The sequence below is a fragment of the Chanodichthys erythropterus genome, chromosome 20, assembly GCF_024489055.1.
Source record: "Chanodichthys erythropterus isolate Z2021 chromosome 20, ASM2448905v1, whole genome shotgun sequence".
NCBI lineage: Eukaryota > Metazoa > Chordata > Actinopteri > Cypriniformes > Xenocyprididae > Chanodichthys > Chanodichthys erythropterus.
In genome coordinates this window covers 5,490,340-5,508,869 of record NC_090240.1, presented here as the reverse complement: position 1 = coordinate 5,508,869, position 18,530 = coordinate 5,490,340, and the positions used below count along the sequence as shown (strand labels likewise).

Below are 18,530 nucleotides of genomic sequence, written 5' to 3'. Positions count from 1 at the left end.
ACAGTAGGCTAATATATTCATAAATAGGCATTATACTTATTGTTCAACAGAACTTTAAAAAGAATGTTTAGTTTAAGTTATGAGAGAATAAATGTTTTAAAAAATCTGGCTATAATGTTGTAATGCGCATTGCCAAACAAGCATTCTTTTTTTGAGAATGAATTTATACCCCCAAACTGGTAACTTATCCTGGGAGATACAAACATTTACAGACGTAAATATGTTACAAGCTAATGCTTACCAACTTTTTAAACATATAAGTCCCCTCCAAATATAGTAAATATGTGAAATATATCAACTTTTATCTGAAGGTGAGTAGATTTCCCATATTTTTTATTTGAATAAAACCCGGTAATTTAGATGTTAGAGTTTTTTTTTTTCTCCCAATGTTCTTTAATATCATTAATACATGCAGTTAAATGTGACCTCATTAAGAGTAGTGTAATTATAAAACAGTATTTATTATCCTAATGATATCATTACATTATAGTGTAAAATGTGCTTTTTTGGGTGGATTTACTGTAACAACAACAATAGCAACTTGGAGATTTTAACTTCCAGGGCTCCAATGTCACTTTAATGGGCAAATACATGAAACACTGTTACAACCCTTATTTGATATTAACCAGAACATGATATTGGAACAAAGAAAAGTGAAGACGGAAAAAAAAAAAAAAAAAATAGACATAAAAACCTTTCCTGTTGCATTCTTAAAATATACATAAAACAATTTGTAGAATTTAAAAATTAATTTCTATTTCTCTCTCTCTCTTTCTCTCTCTCTCACACACACACACACACACACACACATATATGCAGCGAAGTACACAAAAACACACACTCTCACACAAAAGTATGATTTTTCTTTTAAAATGTCGTTTTAAAAAGTCCTGAAGCACACAGTAAGGCAAGACTGGGTTTTGTGGCAGATGCTGTTCACATTTGATTCTTTGGTTAAGATATTACAGATTAGTCTTCAATGTACAACTAAATAAACAGTCCTCTTTATGCAACATGTGCTCTTCATAATGCATTGAACAAATGTATATAAATGTACCAAAATATGATGCCATAAATAATCAGATGATTGTCACTGATTACGTCTGACACAGTGTCAAGGCGCTCGTCTTTAAAATCGTGTGTACTAACCACTGAAGGCGATTGTGGGTTAAAATAATAAACCATCATCACCAAGATGGATGCCATGTGTGGATCATAAACAATAAAAAGAGTAATGAATCCACATACTGTATATACTAACATTCCAAACCTAGAGTGTTTCTACATTAATGAAAGAACCTGAGAACACATGGATCGGAATAGCCCGGATCTTATTGCACATTTTGATATGGAATTAAAGGTTAATTTCACTTTGTGCTGTTCATCCTCTTTTGACCAATGACATGCCTTTTCACACTCAAAAACCCCAAAACTGAAATATTACAATTTTACATTAAAATACAATGTTTTCGTTAGGAAAATACTCAAGCACCCAGTTAAGTGTAATTGCTTTGGCGATGATGTGATTAGCATAAAGTTCTTAGATTAGAAACGATGAGAAATTAAAAACACGTGTTACATGCTGAGATTTGTGTTGTCTCGCTGTAACCCCATTATAAAATAGCGAATTTGCCCTCTTTTGTTTTGGACTATGTAACCTGAACTTTCCTGCTTACTCGCCAGTATGGCGAAAGTAGACACAAAAGTGATAAGGCACTCAAAATGAGGGCAATCGAGTAAAACCATGCATTATGTACTGTCTTTCACAATAATCATTATGGCTAAATGGTTTTATATGGAAGTTTGTTTCAACCAGGGGAGAAAAAAAGAGTAACTGCAACTTATCTCACAATTCAGACATTTTCCTTGCAATTGTGAGTTATATCTAAAAATTCTGATTTTTTTTTTTCTCACAATTGTGAGTTTATATCTCACGATTTAGACTTTCCACTTTTTTTTATTGCAATTGTGAGTTTGTATTATGCTATTCAGACTTTTTCCTTGCAATTGTGTTATATCTCACAATTGTGATTTTTTTTTTCTCACAAAAGTGAGTCTATAATGCTGACTTTTTAATTGTGAATTATCACAATTCTATTTTTTCGTACAATTGCAAGTTTATATGCTGCAATTCAGATTTTTTCTCACAAATGTGTTTATATATCGCAATTCAGACTTTTCCACTTTTTTCTCGCAATTGCGAGTTTATATTGCACAGTTCTGATTTTTTCTCGCAATTGCAAATTTATATTGCGCAATTCTGACTTTTTCCTCACAATTGCAAGTTTTTATTGCGCAATTCTCACTTTTTTCTCACAATTGTTATATCTCAAAATTCTGACTTTTTTCTTGCAATTGCGACTTGCAATTTCACAATTTAGACTTTTCTTCTCGCAATTGCAAGTTTTATCACAATTCTGACCTCTTTTCTCACAATTTGCAATTATATCACAATTCTAATTTTTTTTCTCAATCAAGTTTTGATCACAATTCTGACTTTTCTTCTAATTGTGAGTTTTTATCACAATTCAATTTTTTTTTCTCACGATTGTGAGTTTATATGCCAGTATTTAGACTTTTTTCTTACAAATGTGAGTTTATATCTCACAATTCAGATTTTTCCACTTTTTTCTCACAATTGCGAGATTTTATCACAATTCTGACTTTTTTCACGCAATTGGGAGTTTATATTACGTAATTCAGACTTTTCCTCTTAAATCTCACAATTCTAATTTTTTCTCTGGGAATTGCGAGATTTTATCAAAATTCTAATTTTTTTCTCACGATCGTGAGTTTATATGCCAGTATTTAGACTTTTTTTTTTTACAAATGTGAGTTTATATTTCACAATTCAGATTTTTCCACTTTTTTTTCTCGCAATTGTGAGATTTTATCACAATTCTGACTTTTTTTTCTCGCAATTGGGAGTTTATATTACGCAATTCAGACTTTTCCTCTTAAATCTCAGAATTCACATTTTTTCATTTTTTTTTATCACAAATCTGACTTTTTTTCCTCAGAATTGTGAGATATTAATTGGGAGAAAAAAAAGTAAATGTTGCAATTATCTTTTTTTATTTTTATTTTTTTTATTCCGTGGCAGAAACAAGCTTCCATTTATTAAACCAAAACTTTGCAGTAAAAATACTCCAAATGCATTTTGCATATCCATGTAACACCAGGAGGTAGAAATAACTCACACATTTGCACTTTCCAAAACAGAAAATCAAGCCAAATCGAGAGCTAAACTTGCAAAAGTGTGTGACATTCATGTAACCTGCTCTTTCCATCACAACAAACATTCAGTGTCTTTTCCTATACAAAACTGTTTTTATTTACAAGACTTTCACATCCTTCTGTGCACAATCTGAACCCCGATCAAAGGTCAGAGGTAGCAGGCTTCTGTGTCTGAACCAAAGATTGTGACAAAAGGACAGTCAGAACAAACATATGCTATCACAAAGTTCCTGATTAGAGAAAGACTTGTATCAACCAGCATTCCTTTCCTATTCAATACGATCGCTTTTAAAAAGACCTTTGTGCCTTCAGAGTCTAGTACCATAAACATGACAAGGGTCATAATCACAATTAACCCACCACAGATTTTCAAGACCTCTCCTCTCACAAAACAGTAAGCAAGAAATAGAATTATCCCTGAAAGTACATTTCCTTTCCTTTTAAGGAACACGACTAAATATACAACACAACCTAGTGCAGAAGATCCCGGTTTGTGTTTTGTCCATGATTATTTCAGGTTTGTCTAATTTCCTCTTTTTGTTCGTACACATTCGATGACCAGCGTCTGGAGGTGTTTGGGCACAGCGGTCATTCAGTCCTTGACGAGTCTGTAAACGTGATACTGTGCTCCATGGTCACTTGTAGACACCTCAAACACAAATGCAATGCAAAGCAAAGTCTCTTGTGTGTCTCTGTTTGTGACAACCTGGGGAGGAGAAAAACATTTTAGGGCAAAGTGTAATAGAAAATTATACAGTCAGACTAACTCTAATGAAAGCATGACATACGCTTGGAAATACATTTTATTTTGACTACATTACAACCATAATGATGACTTTCATGACTTTCAGAAATGTATCTCTGATTATGTTCGTCTGAAAGAAGACAGTCATATACACCAAGGATGGCTTGAAGGTGAGTAAATCATGGGATAATTTTCATTTTTGGGTGACCTATCCCTTTAAGGGTTACACAAATGTCTTAAGGTTATGTATGTAACTCCAGTTCCCTGAGGAGGGAATGACACACTGCGTCAGTTGCTAACACTTTGGAGACGTGTACCGTGGAACCCGGTGTCTGAAAGCACATGTGAAATCTATTGGCCAACAGAAGACCGACGTTGTCAAATGGAGCCCCTAAGCGTATAAAAGAGTGCCTGCATTACAAGACATCAGATTTGAATTGTCTGAAGGAAAATGCACAGACATACCAGAAGCATGGCAACATGATGTAGCATTTTGTTCCCTTCTCAGGGGAGCAGGGGTTACATACAGGTACAGAACCCTAAAGCCGAGTTCAGACTGCACGATTTTAGGCCCGATTTTGGCTCGCCGACAGGTTTTGAGAAATCGCCGACAAATGCCCGAAATCACAGGCAAATCGGTGCTCGTTCACGCGAGTGACAATCACGCAGTGTGAATGAGCAAAGACGCGATCTGAGAGAATCGCCGACGAGTCGCCGACACCCGTGAGATATTTGGCATGCTAAATATCTGGACCTGTCGGCGATTCAAAATCCTGCTGTGTGAAAAGTGTTCTGACTGAAAACTACATCGGCGATGACTGACAGCCAATGAGAGAGCAAGATACAGAGCAGCGGGGAGTTCGGGGAGGAGTTATAGACCACAATATCAGCAAGCATGGCTTCATTCACATAAACATTACAATTCTATCAAACAGAAACAAAGCACAAACATTTGCTTGACCATCCGCAACAGCAGCACATTGAAAAGTTATGTATTTAGCTCCAACTGTCATTGCAGAACACACAATCCTTGTACTTTGCGTCTCCCCAAACATTTCCTCCATATTCTTCTTTTCTTTGTATTGTTTTCACTGCAAATCAGCGCACAGGCAATTCGTATTTCAAGCTTCATGCGGGCTACTATTTTTAATAATAATCCCACCGTGTGTCTCAATCAGCTCCCTAGTTCAGTAGTCAGGGCACTGATCAGGGTATCAGCCACATTCACTTTCATTATGTACTGATTCACTAGGGAGCTGATTGAGACGCAGGGCCAGTCTCACGTGAGAACTCTGGTCTTGCGCGCGTTATTTCCTTATCAGGTCTCGCGTGTGTTTGGTTGTGAAACGTAGTTTGTGTGCCAGACAGAGTTGTCGGCGATTCTTCCTATTGTAAAGTCATGCAGTGTGAAACCTTCTGTCGCCGATCCATCGTGCAGTATGAACGCAGCAGCGACTGAATGCTGGCCAAGATAGTCATGCAGTGTGAAAAGAACAGTGACCCGACTACTTTGAAAATCGTGCAGTCTGAACTCGGCTTAAGACTGTGTTCACACTGTCAGTCCAAATCTTATTATGTGTATCCTACTGGAATCTGATCTAAATTATTGACTGTCCACACTGTGAATCACAACCGTTCAGATCTGATTTGTGTGTCTCCTGTTGCTCTTTCATTTTCTGGAATATCTGCATTGGTTTCTATGGCAATGATGTGGCATTGTACCCATATCCCAAAAACAACAACAACAACAGCAGCAACATGGAGGGGTTTGCAATACAGATGTTGTCTTCATTACAACATAACAATATGTAGCCACCACGCTGGACTACTACATCTTCTGAGGCAGCAGCAAAATCATAGGAGGCTGGACTGAGCAGCTTTATTCCATGCTGTCATCTCCACTGGCCTCAAAACATGTCTCCATTATATTGTAATTATCTGCTCGAGTGGCGCTTAAAACAACCATCTTGTTTTTGCAGCAACTTTCAGCATGTTTCCTATAACGTCTGATATGTTTACATTTTACGTGGCATGAGAAAGTGACAGAAACCTCGAGAAATCCGATTAGAGATGTCAGACTGAAATGGATTCACATTTCATGTGAATTTTTGCTGTTCACACTTGCTAAATATGATAGGATTCCAATCAGATTTGGACTGACAGTCTGAACCAGGCTTAAGATGTTCCCTTTCAAGGGTATTCGACACTGTGTGAGTTGCTGATGCTATGGGGATGTTAATACCCACTACACCATGCTGACAAATGCCTTCCTGTGAAGGTCAGCAAGCACAATCTTCTCAGGCTAAAGCACTGAAGGACTCGATGGGCCTTGACCTAGAGTAACCTAAATGTGTCAGCAACCAAATAGGACACATCCTGTGACACCACAGTATTGCTCCCTAGAAGGCTCAGTGTTATAGGCGCAAGGAAAAACCTGAATCTTCCATGCTCAACCATTTCTGAGACAGGGACTGTTGCATTAGACCAATCTGAGCCACAGCTACTGGACAGCCCATAGCCACCATGAGCAGAGCTAACAGGGGGACTATAGACATGGCCTCAGCTAAGTTCATAACACTACATCAAACAGCCAAACCAGACAATAGATGGAATATGGAGTTGCTCACAGCAACTCTACATATAATCCTACTAGACCTAAACACAAGTCTAAGGGAGCAGGGTACTGAAGGGAGCATGCGAAGGAAGAGTTCCTCAGTTTTCAAAACTGATGAGCTGGAGAGGCAACAGAGAATGGGTCGCTAACTGCTATAAAAACCATTCCACAAAGCCTAGCTCCGACCTTTGAGTAGCCTGGGGATGGGGATCACAATCCTGCTTCAATACCTACCCAATATGATTATTTGGGGATGACAAATGAGAGAGTGGAAGTCTCAGCTGTCAAGCTCTACTCATCTAAAAGGCAACCTAACCAAATGGAGCATATAATTGAGTATCCCTAGAAGAAACCTCAGGTAAGAGCAGTGCTCTCTCAACTGTCACCCTCAATTATTTCAATAAGGAGAAATAGTACTTTCGGGAGATCTGGCGAAAGAGCATTGAGAATGCAGCACCTACGGCAGCTCTACACCTTCATGCTTTCCATCGCTGATCATCAAAGAAGTGTATACCTGCGTCAGCTGGAGGGAGCCACAGAGAAAGTGGGATGCCCAAGCCGATAACAACCATTTCTTTATCTGAAGTTCCCTATTACCGAAAGACTTTCACCACCGAACCCCTAGGGAAACACTCTACCTGTTAGCCATATCTGACGAATTCCCGTCAAACTACTGTACTACCTCCAGTGTAAACTGGAGGGGGCTACTGAGAGAGTGGGGTACCGTAGCACTTCTCTCAACTACTCTCTTCCAAGTGGTCCTCAACAGCTGATGGTTGCTCATTCCTACAGTTCTAGCAAGGAGGAGGAAACCTCTGGCCAAAGTGCTGTGTCATTTCATTACTCCTTGTGAACAGTTAGGAAACGCACCTCGTTCTGCCTAACAACCCCAGGTAGATGGCCCTGATAAAAGTGAATGGGTCGCATCATCTCATCGTGACCAACAGCTTTAGCAGCCCTCAGCAGACCTTATGTCAGAGGAGCATGCTGAACAACAGTATTACTCTGGACTAGAGGTCTTCTCAGGTCCTAAAATCTGTACCCGACCCGAATTGACTGGAGTCACTTCTTCTCTTAAATATTTTTTTAAAAAGAAAAACCCAACCCGAGAAAGACCAGATAAAAATAGACCCAAGACCGACCCGACGGCATTAAAAATCCCGGTGTCCTGCTGACTGATTTGGCCGCTGCTCCATTATAAATTTCCAAGATGGCCGCACGTATGGGTTTTGTGTTAGTTTGTTAGTCTTTTAAATCGTTTTTGAAGTTGTTTGGAAGATTACTAAAATCGTTTTATGTCATTTGATTTTATTTATATAAACAAATTGGAGACTGGAAACATCCCATGTTTGAAAAATGTGGACTTTTATACCGATATGCCTACTTTGCTCCATGATATGGAAAATGCAATTGGTTGGCGGCGGGCCTTTCGTTGTTGAACGGGAGAGACGCGCACCTGCACCTGTTTCTGCACCTGTGCCATGTCTATGGGTTTCGCGTAATGAAGCCACTATGGAGCGGACTGGGGAGCCGTTTATGGTTGGTGTGGATGAAATGTCGTCTGTTGATCACGAGGGTCACACACCTGGGATGTGTTTGTGGGTATCAAGTGCTGAGACTGCTGGAGAACGAACCAGAGTTTTGGCTGAGTCGCTGAGAGGCCTTGAATTTTCCTCTTTATGGCCCGTTTGGATTGGTGATTCACCACAAAGACTGTTTTGCCTTTTGGTCAGAGGAAATGGAAAACTGACCCATTATGCTACATCTATTTGCGGCGGCAACAGTCCGAGGGTGGTGGCGAAGAGAAAGTGGTTTGTGCTTTTGCTACTGCTTTCAGGTAACATTCATCCCAACCCAGGCCCAGAGTTGGCTCAGCTTCAAACACCAGAGGAGCTAAAATCAAGTAATGGTATACGATTTTTCCATCTCAATGTGAGAAGTTTGGTAAATAAGTTGGACGCAGTTCGAATCTGGGCAGATTCGACCGATGCTGATATCATAATTCTCACGGAGACTTGGCTGAAAAAATCAATTACAGATGATATGGTGCATATTAATGGTTATAATATTTTTAGAGCTGATCGTAGTAAAAAAGGAGGAGGGGTTGCAATTTATATTAAAGTAAATATGAATTGTATTTGTACCGAGTCAGTTAGTATTGTAAAATGTTTTGAACTTTTAGCTATTAAAGTTTCTTTACTTAATGGATCTGACATGATGGTGGTCGGTTGTTACCGCCCGCCTTCAGCTTCAAGTGAGGCAATTTCATTGCTCACAGATATGTTGCACAGTTGGTCTAACTCTGATTTAGTTTTAATGGGAGATTTAAACTGGGACTGGCTGTCTCAGTCATCGGACTCATTTAAGGACATATGTAACTCCTTGTGTTTGGAACAATTGATAAGTTCTCCAACTCGTGTAAATGGAAAGAGTATGAGCAAATCATCCTTGATTGACATTATTTTAACCAATATACCTCATGTTTTCTCTGCGATAGGAGTTTTTTGTAATGACCTTAGCGATCATTGTGCAATATCTTGTGTGAGAAATTTTAAGTTGCCTAAGAGTTCGCCCAGATTTATATTTAAACGACAGTTCAAACATTTTAATGAACAAGCTTTTTTGCATGATGTGTATAATAGTGACTTGCAGTTAGTTTCGTCTATACCTGATGTGGTTGATGCTTGGGATTATTTTAAATCTACCTTTCTTAAAATTTGTGATAAACACGCTCCTTTACGTAGATATCGGGTGAGTGGAAAAAATAATCCTTGGTTCAGTGAATCTGTTTCTAATCTTATTAAACAAAGAAATTTAGCCTGGTCTAAAGCAAAAAAAACAAATAGTGATGAGGACTGGTCCAATTATAGATTTCTACGGAATAAGTGCACAAAATTGATAAAAAGTTCTAAAAGTCAATATTATCTTAATCTAATTAATAATAACATGAATGATCCTTCTAAATTTTGGAAATTAACAAAATCTCTTGTAGGGACAAATAAATCTACTGATTTTCCAAAAGTTTTAAAAGTGGACCAGAGATTAATTACAGACAAGGCTGATATTGTTAATATTTTTAATAATCATTTTGTTTCAGCTAGTTTGATAACTGGTACCAATAATTCGTTGATCACTGATGAACAGGAAATTGATGAGACGACAAATCATAATAAATCAGATTTATTTTCTTTTACCCCTATATTGTCCACCGAAGTCTATAAGTTACTTTCAAATTTAGACTGTAAGAAATCAGGTGGATTTGATAAAATTGAACCAGTTTTTTTAAAGATGTCTGCAGATATTATTGCTGAACCTATTGCATCCATTTTTAATTTGAGTCTATCCACAAATGTAATTCCAACATCTTGGAAATCAGCTATGGTTATGCCATTATTAAAAGGAGGAGATCCCTCTGATTTGAATAATTATCGCCCTATTTCTAAATTACCGGTTTTAGCAAAAGTTTTTGAATCTATAGTAAATGATCAAATGAAAGAATACCTTGCTAGTCGAAATATTTTAAACGCTTTTCAGTCAGGATTTCGAGCGGGCCATAGTACGATAACAGCTACTACACTTGTTACAAATGATTTAATCACCGCTCTCGATGAGAGACAGCATTGTTTGTCGAATTGACAAAAGCGTTTGATTTAGTGGATCATGGCTTACTGTTGCAGAGGCTTAAAAGTATAGGCCTCTGTAACTCGGCCTTGAGTTGGTGTCAAAATTATTTATTTGGTCGAACGCAATGTGTTGCTATAGATAATTATGTTTCATCCGTGTTAACAGTTGAGAAGGGTGTCCCGCAAGGTTCTTTACTGGCACCACTTCTTTTTTCTATTTTTATAAATGAATTAGGGCAGGGAATAAAATCCGCAAAGTTACACTTTTATGCTGACGATACAATAATTTATTCAGCTGCAGCCTCTCTTTCACAAGCTATTGAAATGTTACAGGATTCTTTTAATACTCTTCAGCATAATTTATTGAAATTAAAATTAATTTTAAATGTGAATAAAACTAAGTACATTGTTTTTTCACGTAGTCGTTCCATGATCACCGCTCCGACTATTCTTACTGCTGATGACGTGCAGATAGAGAGAGTAACAACCTACAAATATCTGGGAATATGGATAGACGAGAAGTTGGCATTTGATGTTCATATTGATTACTTAGTAAAAAGATTACAACCAAGATTGGGCTTTCTCTTTCGGCAAAAAAAAAATGTTTCTCCTTTGGAGCTAGAAAGAAAATTATTCACAGTACTTTTTTACCCATTTTAGATTATGGCGATATTATTTATATGCATGCTTCTATATATTTATTAAAAAGATTAGATTGCATTTATCATGCTGCGTTGCGTTTTATAACAAATGCTTGTTCACGTACACATCATTGTTTGTTATATAACCGTGTAGGTTGGACCTCTTTACATCAAAGAAGGAAATCACATATATTAGTATTTACAGTAAAGGCATTGTTGGGTATGCTGCCAAATTACATTACTAGGCTTTTATGCCTGTATAAAAAGAACTATAGCACTAGATCATCGATTGGCATTAAATTAGAAGTACCTAGGATACACTCAGAACATGGAAAATCAGCTTTCTCCTACTTTGCTCCGTGGCTGTGGAATGAATTTCAAATTAATGCTCAACTAGAAAGAATTCCTTCTTTGAATGTGTTTAAGAATATATTGCGATGTAAATTGAATGAAGTGTGTGGCTGTTTTAATTAATTTGGTGATATAGGATTAATGTTATTGTTTTTACCTTATCTGTTTGGAATTTGTTATGTGTTTTGTAATTATGTGAAAATTTTAATACGGCCATCTTGGCCAGGACTCCCTGGAAGAAGAGATTTCTTTTTATCTCAATGGGACCTTCCTGGAAAAATAAAGGTTAAATAAAATAAAATAAAATTAGGCTACTTTAATTTTTTAATTTACTTATTTATTATTACTTTATAATATCGCCTGCCTGATGATACAGGCTATTTCTGAATTCAGTTTTCAATTGTGACTAGTGGATTTGGATTTGCCAGTGTTGTCTGCAATGCTATTTATCTCATCTCTAGAAAAGGGCTTCTGCACACAAAAAAGAAAAGCCCTGCATGAACACGCAGCGTAATAAAGAGAGTGGCTTTTTCTGATGGATCTCATAGCTATAAGATGGATTTCTATGTGCGAGGTTACAAACATTTGTTCATTTTCTATGTGCGTTTCTCAAAAATGCACTTGACATGAACGCGCAAGTAAGTGCTGAAGTGCTGAAATGTCAATCACTCATCAATGTAACCTCATTATGCCCTATAACTTTTGGTGTAATGTTATTTACCTGACCATTAGATGATTAAAGTGAAATTGGGCAAAAATGTAACTGAGCAACTGAGTCTAAATGCGGGAGCAACAGTTTATAATCCATTGCACGTATGAGTGCGGATTCAGAAAGAACTTAGAAAAAGTGAGATAACGTTGTCACAGAATTGTTTTAAATAATACAATTTTGCTAAATGTCCGACATAGTTTAAAAAAATGAGGGTCTTCTTTGATCCATTTGGAAAAAGCTCATTTATTTTAAATTACCCTAGACCCGAGGCCACTAATACTGTACCCAACCCATGTCTGGGACCTTGGGTTTTCGGATCCAAGTGGACCTGTGAAGACCGCTATTCTGGACCAGATAAGAATGATGATCACCTTATCTCATCATGACTTCAAACTCTCACTTATCATTAGTCCATTCTCTGGACCTAAGCCCCAGAGGAGCATGCTGACAACAGCGTTGCTCTGAACCAGATAAGATAGCAGATTGCATTATCTCATCATGACTTCACACTCTTACTCTGTGCCTAAGCCCATACAAAAGCATTAAGCAGAGTCCTCCTAGAGAAGTGAGCAGACACAATCTGTGTCTGCCCTAAACTCCATACCCAGAAACCTAGAGAAGGTGAGGGTGATCCACCTCTTTAACTGCTCCATTGGAAAACTCCTGCAGGTCCATAAAGGCAGACCCCAACATCAGAGTAAGCTGGCAGGGGAGAAAACCTAGAGCAAGAGAGAAATACGTTTCCTCCCTCTCCGGCAAATATTACTCCTACAACCCTCACAAACCCCCAGAGAGGGATATATCTCCTGAAAGCTGCTGACTGAGACTTCTCCTCCATAACTTCTCTATGACCGCATCACCGGCAGTCCGGAGAGGCCAGAATGTGAGATCAGAACATCAAGAAGAAAGGTTTTCTTTTTTTCCTCGTTACGACTCCAGATGTTGTCTAAATCGTGTATTAAACCTCTAATCCAACTAAAAAAACAAAACAAAGGTAATGAAATAAAATATCTTCAGCGCTTCACATGCCCTACCTATCTACACTAACTTCCCGAACACAAAACATAAAGGGGGTTGGCCCTCACTCCTAACCTTGTGAATCTAATACAAAAAGAAAACTCTACGTGCTGCACAATGTATATCGCATGACGTCTTACCTGTCCACTGAACGGCCGAGCACTGGCCATTGTAATGCAGAGGAGGCAGATTCCTTTTTTAACATAACGCCTCAACTCTACCCACCTGCGATCCCACAATCAAAGCCACCGTGCAACTTCAGCAGACACAGGGCCTGGACCGGGAGGTGCAGACACTTGACTCTCATCCCTCAGGAAAAGAGTCAGAGATCCCTCACCACATCCATCATCCCTCAAGAGAGAGAATCAAGCAAGAACAGAGCTTTATACTGCAAATGCATTGCTGAGACCATCCAACCCCCTCGAAAGCCAAATGTGCTCAGACACTCAATTTTTGTTGCTTATTTTTGTCTTACCCTGATTCATTATGGTAAGCCTGTTATAAGTGTTTATATTTTAGACAGAGTGGGATGGGAGTAGCATAGGTTAGTTGTCACAATGAGCGAGAAAGGTTGACATGGAGCAGCTAAATCTCCAACCTCCAGGGAATCACCTGTTTTAAACAAACGCCAGACAGAGGAGAGTCTGCTGGCAAAAAGAGAACGTGACAGAGATCGTAATAAAACAAGAATCAACATTGGCTTGGGGTAAAGCCATAGTGAATGTTTTATGAGCAGCAGGATAATCATATTCATCCGCACAGTCGCACAGGGCCGAAGCACAACTAAAACAGTGTTCGTCTGCAAAATGCAAGCAGTTTTGTTTTTAACCACTAGAGGGAGAAATCTGTACCTTTAAATTCTTTTTAAAATGTTTTCACATTTGCTTACCTGCAGTATAGTGAAGTTCTCCAGGACACTGTTCATCATATATTTCTCTGGCAGGTGCTTGAGTTTATGGATGAAGTTGATCATGTATTCACACATGGGTGAGCGATGGATCCGATAAACGTACCTCCCGCCCTCCACACGAGCATACTCTGTCTAGGGGCCAAAAAGTCAAACTATAGATGCTGATTTTTCTTTGAAACCACTATTGTTAGTACTGACCATCTATAGTATATGACAAAACCACGGCTGCCTAATTATGAATAAATGGTGAACTCACCTCAACTTTCTCTACCACCTGCTTCCCAAAAGAACAGACTTTAGTGGACACAGTTATGGTCATGTTTTCAGCGCTGCTGTACTGACTGCTGACCCCATAGAATGAGCCTGCGCCATCCTGAACATTACTACTGTTCAGATCAGCCTGAAACAGATTACATAAAAATCAGTTATCTTATTATCTCAGCTATATAAAGAGATGAATGTGTGACATAGACCAGCTGCATGTCATTTACAAGTGATCCTGAAGATATTGACTAGCAATAGTAGTTTAGGTTTGTTTGATTGTTTTTGGAACTAAATTCTGCAGGACAATAGATCTGTTGGGACTGATATAAACTTAATGATACATGGGTTAATATTTAAAATGATAAGGTACAAACGCATAACATACTGTACACTTTTCAGTATTTTCAATATTGGCAATTTTGAAAGTACGGATTAACAGAAAATCTCACCCAGAACTTGACTAGAAAGAAGGCGTTCTGAGGGCCTTTCTCATACAGCTCCTTTAGCCCTCCCTTCTTCTCTGGAAACTTGTCATAGATCTGACGGATGTCAACGGCCTCCAGGAGAGGGTCTGTGTATGAGGGGTTTGTCTGGGCAATGTGGACAAACAGGTGTTTGCTGTACTGTGGATTAACAGGTGAAGAAGAAACATTTAATGTGCTTTGAAACAAACGTATGGAACATCTCCATTACTGAAACATATTATGTATGTTTTAGTCTTGTAAGGGCTGGTTCACACAGAATGCGTTTTTGCTGTTAGACGCAGGGCAGTGGAATGGAAAAAAGCACAAGGTCTAAGGCATTTTTTAAGAATTGAACTTCTTTTAACTGAAGCGGTGCATTTTTTAGAACTTCATGTCATGCATGAGATGCTGCAAAAGATTTGAGTGTGATTGTTAAAGACGTCCGTCTAGCGCGTTTTCATTGAAAAACAATGGAAAAGCAGTGCACTGGGATGAAAAATCACGTTTAGTGTGAACGGCCCCTAACGGTGTTATTGAAAATTATTGAAATGAAATAAAATATGAATATAAGATGAAAAACTTAACGCTTATGTTGTGTTCGGGTCATTTTGACCCAGAGAGGATTTTCCCGTACCCGAAAATGCTAGTTAATGTTATTGCAAACCCTAACCCTAACCTAACCCTAACTCACCCAGTGTCTATCAACTAATTTTTAACACTTGTGATATTCCCAGACAAATATGACTGGCCTACAAAAATTGCTTATAAATCTCTCATTATGCTACATCATCACCAAATATTGGATTCAATCTTTTTGTCAATTTATTTTCTTTTGATTTGGACAGGTTTTATATTTCTTTTTAGAACTGATCAATCATAGGCCTTATTTATCTGAGCTTACATGCTTCCGTTTTTGAGTGAAAAAAATCATTATTTGTGGATAATTTTGTACATATTTATAAAATATGAAAGAAACTGCACTGTTTATCACACTAGTGCGCTTTAATGTGAAGGAAATTTGTTTTGAAATGCTTTTATTTTGTACAAAATGGCACAAAGTCACACTTGTGGTGTTCTCAAAAATTACCAGCCTACAAAAATAATAGCTCATAAATCTCTTGTTATGCTATTTTATCACCAAATATTGCATTAAATCTTTTTGCCAACTTGTTTTCTTTAAATTAGGACAGATTTTGTATTTATATTTTAAACTGATTGATCATAAAAATAAAAAAAAATAAAAATGACAAAAGCACATAAAAATATACTAAAACAAACTAAAATTAAACTTAAAAAATTAAAAATATAATAATAAATACTATTATAGTACACTGTAAAAAAATATTGTAATTTACAGTAAGTTCCCTGACTATATACGGAGAAAAACTGCAACAGATTTTAACCTTAAATTTTGTGTAATTCTACAATAAAATACTGTTAAATAAAGCAATATGCCCCAAGAAGCCATGGTTTACAGTGAATTTATAACAGCTAAGGGGCGGTGTTATTCGCGACGCAGAGCAGAGTGTCTAAAACCCCCTTAGCTGTTATAAGTTCACTGTAAACCATGGCTTCACGGGGCTTGTTGCTTTTATAAAACAGTTATTCTATATATACAAATATTAAAGCAAATATATGTATATATCAATGCAACTTTCATGAAGTAAAAAATAGTTCCTGACCGTGAACAGCAACAGAATGCGTCATCTCATGGAGATCAACTAAGACTAAAACAGACTAAGAAAAGTCAGATGGTGGCAAAGACTGTTTGTGAGTCAATCAGACTTTTATTTTGAAAGGACTGATACTGTTGTGAACACTAGCGCTGTCAGTGTCAGGACACAGAAAATCCCTTAACTTTTTCTTATATCATTTACAATGAGAAGTTTCCCAGAGATTCCTTATGCGACACTTCACATTTGATGGTTTTTCATTTTAATAATTATGTTCCCTTTGGAAGTTTCGCTGTGTCGTGGTATTGGCGCTATATGGGAACGGCATCAGCATGACCGGTGTCTCTAATATTCTCTGTAAAATGCTCACTCACAGTGTCAGGGTCTCTCTGGACCTCCATGAAGGCAGAGTACTCCAGCATGCGGAGTTTACCGGAGGCGATGGTCCGGTCCTGCCACACAGGCATGGCAGTGGTGGTCGGGGGGAGGGGGGTTGGCAACTGCTCGTAACCTATTGAGAAACATGCTGGTTTAGGCCACAGGGTCAGTCTGAGTTCAGATACAATCCCAGCACTGCTCTTACTCGATATGGGCGGAGGCAGTGGAGGCTGAAGGCTGGAGTACGGACTCGGTGCAAAGGGCTTGATGCTAGAAAAACACAGAGAAAGATCAGAAAGCTCTCACAACAACACTGTGATTAGATCAGATGTCAGTCTCATAGAAATACTCACTCCTGAGATGGTCCAGGCTGTCCTGGGATGGGGCCAGGCCAAAACTACACAACAAAACAAAACAGAGAACAATGGAAGTTTGTGGGTTAAGTTAGAGAATCGAGGGTGACTGACTGGTGCTTGGATTCTGAACTAACCCTGGCTGGAGGGGGGTAGGGGTGCTGAGGAAGAGGAGGCAACTGACTCTTCATCACACTGGCAGAAACGATCTGAGCGGAGGACAGAGCGGCCATGTTCTGCAGGGCTTTGTCTTTGGAAGCCTGATCCTGAGAAAGATGCAACAAGGGCTCATTAGGAGCAGTTTACTGGGAAGAGGATTGAAAGAAACTTCATAATACCACTTCTAAGATGCATTTTATAATTGGAATTTCTTTAATAGTTATAAATTATTCTCAGACACAAATATTACTAAAATTATTACTCTGTATATTATACTATATTATATTATATTCTAACATATGACATATCTAGTAAATAATTTCTAACTAATCTGCATTTTATAACATAGTATTATAGTTAACACTCTGAGTTCCCATTCAGTCGGTCACGTTCGACGTACGTCGGACAGACCGACGAATAGGAATCTCGCTAGAGAGGCCAATCTACTTCGAGTGTAACTAAACGAGCCAATGCACATTGGCATGCAATCATATGCATCAGCTGCTCGCCTCGCAGCGCGGGTATATAATGAGCAGCAGGTGCGTTGCATCTTCAGCTTTTCGCTTCGGAGCCGAACGGTGTTTGTTCCTGTTCTCTGCAAGCGAGTGTCTGCTAGAAGACGAGTCAAGCTTTTGGTTGAACTTCTCTTTTTTTCCGAGTGCGGGCGAACAGCACAGCAGCGGGGTCGACGTCCTCTCTTTTTCTGTTTCGTTTGCCGTTTTTGAGCAAATAGCTGTTTGACAGCGTCAGAAGGCTGTTCTCACGGCCGGTACGGTGCGCTTTTGAGCGCTGAAAAGCCGTTTTTACGGCTGGTAAGAGTGAGCGCCTTCAAAGAGAGAGAAAGCACATGACAGGCTGCACACAATCCCTGTCTGTGTTGCGGTGGCCGTTCCCCTGCGTGCTTCAGCACTTCTAAAAGAGTAAAGTCCCTGAAAGAGCTTACACAAGTAGATTTGCGTCTTTTTAAAGACGACATCCTACTTGTGTTTCTGGATGCGATCGTTCCTGTCCTCACTGACGGCCACGATCACCGTTTCGCATGTCTGGGCGCGTGCTGAAATGATGTTCGTGGGTGTTCATGTTTTCATATGAGAACATGATCACGTCGACACGCCGGTCGTGACTCTTCTTTCTCCGGGAAGCTTGAGTCCCCTCTGTTGTTGGCCAGCTGCCGCTTGTGTGTAAAAGCACAGCCGCGGCTCTGCCCGACACTCTGGGAGACCGCGGAGATCAGCGAGAGCAAACCTCTCGCTCCTCTGCGTGTCGTGTGCCGTCGAGCTGCCGGGCTGCAGCGCGGGTTGTCACGGCAACCCAGCGCTCGCTCGGCGCTCTAGATGCGTGGTTCCCTTGCGTAATCTCCATTGTAGCGCCCTCTCTGGTGCACCAGAA

General features: G+C 38.9%; 1 protein-coding gene across 4 annotated transcripts in view; it reads right to left on the bottom strand.

Moving 5' to 3' along the window:
- Positions 1-363: 363 nt before the first annotated feature.
- Positions 364-18,530, bottom strand: part of tead3a (TEA domain family member 3 a) — a 62,237-nt gene continuing 44,070 nt past the window's right edge. For all 4 annotated transcript variants that reach the window (XM_067371809.1, XM_067371807.1, XM_067371808.1 and 1 more), the window contains 8 exons: positions 17,120-17,248; positions 16,983-17,026; positions 16,835-16,899; positions 16,626-16,762; positions 14,564-14,737; positions 14,107-14,250; positions 13,830-13,982; positions 364-3,943 (listed from right to left, as the gene is read on the bottom strand). In XM_067371809.1, coding sequence (XP_067227910.1) covers positions 3,830-3,943; positions 13,830-13,982; positions 14,107-14,250; positions 14,564-14,737; positions 16,626-16,762; positions 16,835-16,899; positions 16,983-17,026; positions 17,120-17,248 — 960 coding nt within the window. In that variant the 3' untranslated portion in view covers positions 364-3,829. The remainder of the gene's footprint in view (positions 3,944-13,829; positions 13,983-14,106; positions 14,251-14,563; positions 14,738-16,625; positions 16,763-16,834; positions 16,900-16,982; positions 17,027-17,119; positions 17,249-18,530) is intronic.